This window comes from Oncorhynchus gorbuscha, unplaced genomic scaffold (genome assembly GCF_021184085.1).
Source record: "Oncorhynchus gorbuscha isolate QuinsamMale2020 ecotype Even-year unplaced genomic scaffold, OgorEven_v1.0 Un_scaffold_1072, whole genome shotgun sequence".
Taxonomy (NCBI): Eukaryota; Metazoa; Chordata; class Actinopteri; order Salmoniformes; family Salmonidae; genus Oncorhynchus; species Oncorhynchus gorbuscha.
In genome coordinates, this window is record NW_025745964.1 from 123580 (window position 1) to 127500 (window position 3921).

The 3921-nt window shown below is 45.3% G+C and overlaps 1 protein-coding gene across 1 annotated transcript in view; it reads left to right on the plus strand.

Annotated features, from left to right (window-relative positions):
- Window positions 1-306: 306 nt before the first annotated feature.
- LOC124021169 (annexin A5-like) overlaps window positions 307-3921 on the plus strand; it is a 40208-nt gene continuing 36593 nt past the window's right edge. The window contains exons 1-2 of the mRNA XM_046336517.1: window positions 307-575; window positions 919-970. Of these exons, the coding sequence (XP_046192473.1) occupies window positions 968-970 (3 nt within the window). The 5' untranslated portion in view covers window positions 307-575; window positions 919-967. The remainder of the gene's footprint in view (window positions 576-918; window positions 971-3921) is intronic.

A 3921-nucleotide genomic window follows, 5' to 3' on the forward strand; every position in this document is an offset into this window, starting at 1 on the left:
TTATAAAGCAGTGAGATATACAACGTCTATGTGTCTGTAAAATGTTCACTACCAGCACGCAAGGCCATGTCGGTCTCTGCCTGAAGGTTTTGATTTCTACATGATTCCATATGTGTTATTTAATAGTTATGATGTCTTTGCTATTATTCTACAATGTAGAAAATATGAAAAATAAAGAAACCCTCGCTTTCCCTAGTCCTCTCCACCTCTTGTCACCTGTTCAGGTAAACCTGCACGGTTTCTATGGAGACAGATTGAACACACTCCACTGTCATCACTAAGCAGCTGGTTGATGACGTTGTTTAACAGTGTGTTTGTTTTGATTGAGGTGGTTTTACACCGCGGACAAGTCCACAACCCGTTTGCTTCACCACGACGACGTTGAAATCGTGTAAATAGTTGTGGGATTTGAACACGTCATCTCCCGGTCTACCGAGGCGCTGAACCCGAGCTGTTTAGTCATACAGGGTGTGTCTCTGTTCACTCACAGCGGACTCGTTTTTCCACTCTTTCCACCGGTTCCTCTCTCTGTCTCGCCCTCTCTTTACTACGAGCTCCGGTGCAGACCTCCTCCGGTAAGTTTCCACCGCTCGACATCAGATCGTTAGTTGAAGACTTGTTGACGAGGTTATTCTGCTGAACCCGGTGATGTGTTTTAACCTGGACTGTGATTGTAGTTGGGATCATTTATCAACACGGATGCGGGGAGATACAACAGGATTTTAGCAGATAATGGCGAGCTGTGGCTTGTTGCAAAAGAGAATCCCTTATATTCTCTAACTCCGTCTGTTTTATGAATGGAAACACAGATCTGTGACTATTTTCCATGACTTTAAACGTGGAGAAGTTTTTGATGGCGTTTTTTAAAGCTTTTGCCTTTTAAGTTAGTTAGTGATTCTGTTCTGTGTTTCTCTTCAGACAGAACGACCTTTCTTCGAATCAAACCAACTATCAGCGATCTATCAGAATGGTAAGTTCACTTCACTAGACAACTTTATAATGCTGTTTATTATAACGTCCAATTTAACTTCACTAAAAGCCACTTCAGATGAATAAACGGAAATGTTTCGCTGTCGGGTAAAAGAGAACTGTATTATTCCATTACTATGTTAATGTTTAACTTTCTATCTCTGTCTATAATGGACACCACATCCACGGCACCGCCCCAGGCGACAGTCTTTAAATAATCATTACACCTTATCCCAGAACAATACACAGTGTAGAACCCAGTATGGAACACATGGGTTCTAGAATAGGTTGTTACACTGTAGAACCCAGTATGGAACACATGGGTTCTAGAATAGGTTGTTACATTGTATAACTGTAGAACCCAGTATGGAACACATGGGTTCTAGAATAGGTTGTTACACTGTATAACTGTAGAACCCAGTATGGAACACATGGGTTCTAGAATAGGTTGTTACACTGTATAACTGTAGAACCCAGTATGGAACACATGGGTTCTAGAATAGGTTGTTACACTGTATAACTGTAGAACCCAGTATGGAACACATGGGTTCTAGAATAGGTTGTTACACTGTATAACTGTAGAACCCAGTATGGAACACATGGGTTCTAGAATAGGTTGTTACACTGTATAACTGCAGAATGAAGGGAGATCATTTGAGACTGTACTACCATATGTGTTTCATTCATCCCGGGTGAGTTTCTCCCAAAACATATGTGTCATGTTTAGCTTTAAAAACATTGTTAATCTATTGCCTAACACTGAAAAATGGTGTTGATGCTGAAGATACTGTCTCTGTCCTGAATCTCCATACTAGTTGCTACACTCCATACAAATGTATGAACCCAACATGGAAAGTGTTGTTCCCGTGTTTCATGAGTTTCTTATTTTCAATGACGGACTGTTAACTGGTCTAGGAACAGTGGGGTTAACTGGTCTAGGAACAGTGGGGTTAACTGGTCTAGGAACAGTGGGTTAACTGGTCTAGGAACAGTGGGTTAACTGGTCTAGGAACAGTGGGTTAACTGGTCTAGGAACAGTGGGTTAACTGGTCTAGGAACAGTGGGTTAACTGGTCTAGGAACAGTGGGTTAACTGGTCTAGGAACAGTGGGTTAACTGGTCTAGGAACAGTGGGTTAACTGGTCTAGGAACAGTGGGTTAACTGGTCTAGGAACAGTGGGGTTAACTGGTCTAGGAACAGTGGGGTTAACTGGTCTAGGAACAGTGGGGTTAACTGGTCTAGGAACAGTGGGGTTAACTGGTCTAGGAACAGTGGGGTTAACTGGTCTAGGAACAGTGGGGTTAACTGGTCTAGGAACAGTGGGGTTAACTGGTCTAGGAACAGTGGGGTTAACTGGTCTAGGAACAGTGGGTTAACTGGTCTAGGAACAGTGGGGTTAACTGGTCTAGGAACAGTGGGGTTAACTGGTCTAGGAACAGTGGGGTTAACTGGTCTAGGAACAGTGGGGTTAACTGGTCTAGGAACAGTGGGGTTAACTGCCTTGTTCAGGGGCAGAACGACAGATTTGTACCTTGTCAGCTCTGGGATCGATCTAGCAACCTTTCAGTTACTGGCCCAATGCTCTAACCACTAGGCTACCTGCCTCCTCTAACCACTAGGCTACCTGCCTCCTCTTGTAAGTCGCTTTGGATAAAAGCGTCTGCTAAATGGCATATATTATTATATTATTATTATAACCACTAGGCTACCTGCCTCCCCTATTTAACTAGGCAAGTCAGTTAATGAACTAATACTTTTTTACAATGTTGGCCTACCACTAGGCGTCCTGCGGGGACGGGGGCCTGGGATTAAAAACAAAACAACTATTGGACAAAACACACATCACGACAAGAGACACCAGAACACTACACAAAGAGACACCAGAACACTACACAGAGAGACACCAGAACACTACACAGAGAGACACCAGAACACTCCACAGAGAGACACCAGAACACTCCACAGAGAGACACCAGAACACTACACAGAGAGACACCAGAACACTACACAGAGAGACACCAGAACACTACACAGAGAGACACCAGAACACTCCACAGAGAGACACCAGAACACTCCACAGAGAGACACCAGAACACTCCACAGAGAGACACCAGAACACTCCACAGAGAGACACCAGAACACTCCACAGAGAGACACCAGAACACTCCACAGAGAGACACCAGAACACTCCACAGAGAGACACCAGAACACTCCACAGAGAGACACCAGAACACTCCACAGAGAGACACCAGAACACTCCACAGAGAGACACCAGAACACTCCACAGAGAGACACCAGAACACTCCACAGAGAGACACCAGAACACTCTACAGAGACACCAGAACACTCTACAGAGAGACACCAGAACACTCTACAGAGAGACACCAGAACACTCTACAGAGAGACACCAGAACACTCCACAGAGAGACACCAGAACACTCCACAGAGAGACACCAGAACACTCCACAGAGAGACACCAGAACACTCCACAGAGAGACACCAGAACACTCCACAGAGAGACACCAGAACACTCCACAGAGAGACACCAGAACACTCCACAGAGAGACACCAGAACACTCCACAGAGAGACACCAGAACACTCCACAGAGAGACACCAGAACACTCCACAGAGAGACACCAGAACACTCCACAGAGAGACACCAGAACACTCCACAGAGAGACACCAGAACACTCCACAGAGAGACACCAGAACACTCCACAGAGAGACACCAGAACACTCCACAGAGAGACACCAGAACACTCCACAGAGAGACACCAGAACACTCCACAGAGAGACACCAGAACACTCCACAGAGAGACACCAGAACACGACACAGAGAGACACCAGAACACGACACAGAGAGACACCAGAACACTCCAGAGAGACACCAGAACACTCCACAGAGAGACACCAGAACACTCCACAGAGAGACACCAGAACACTCCACAGAG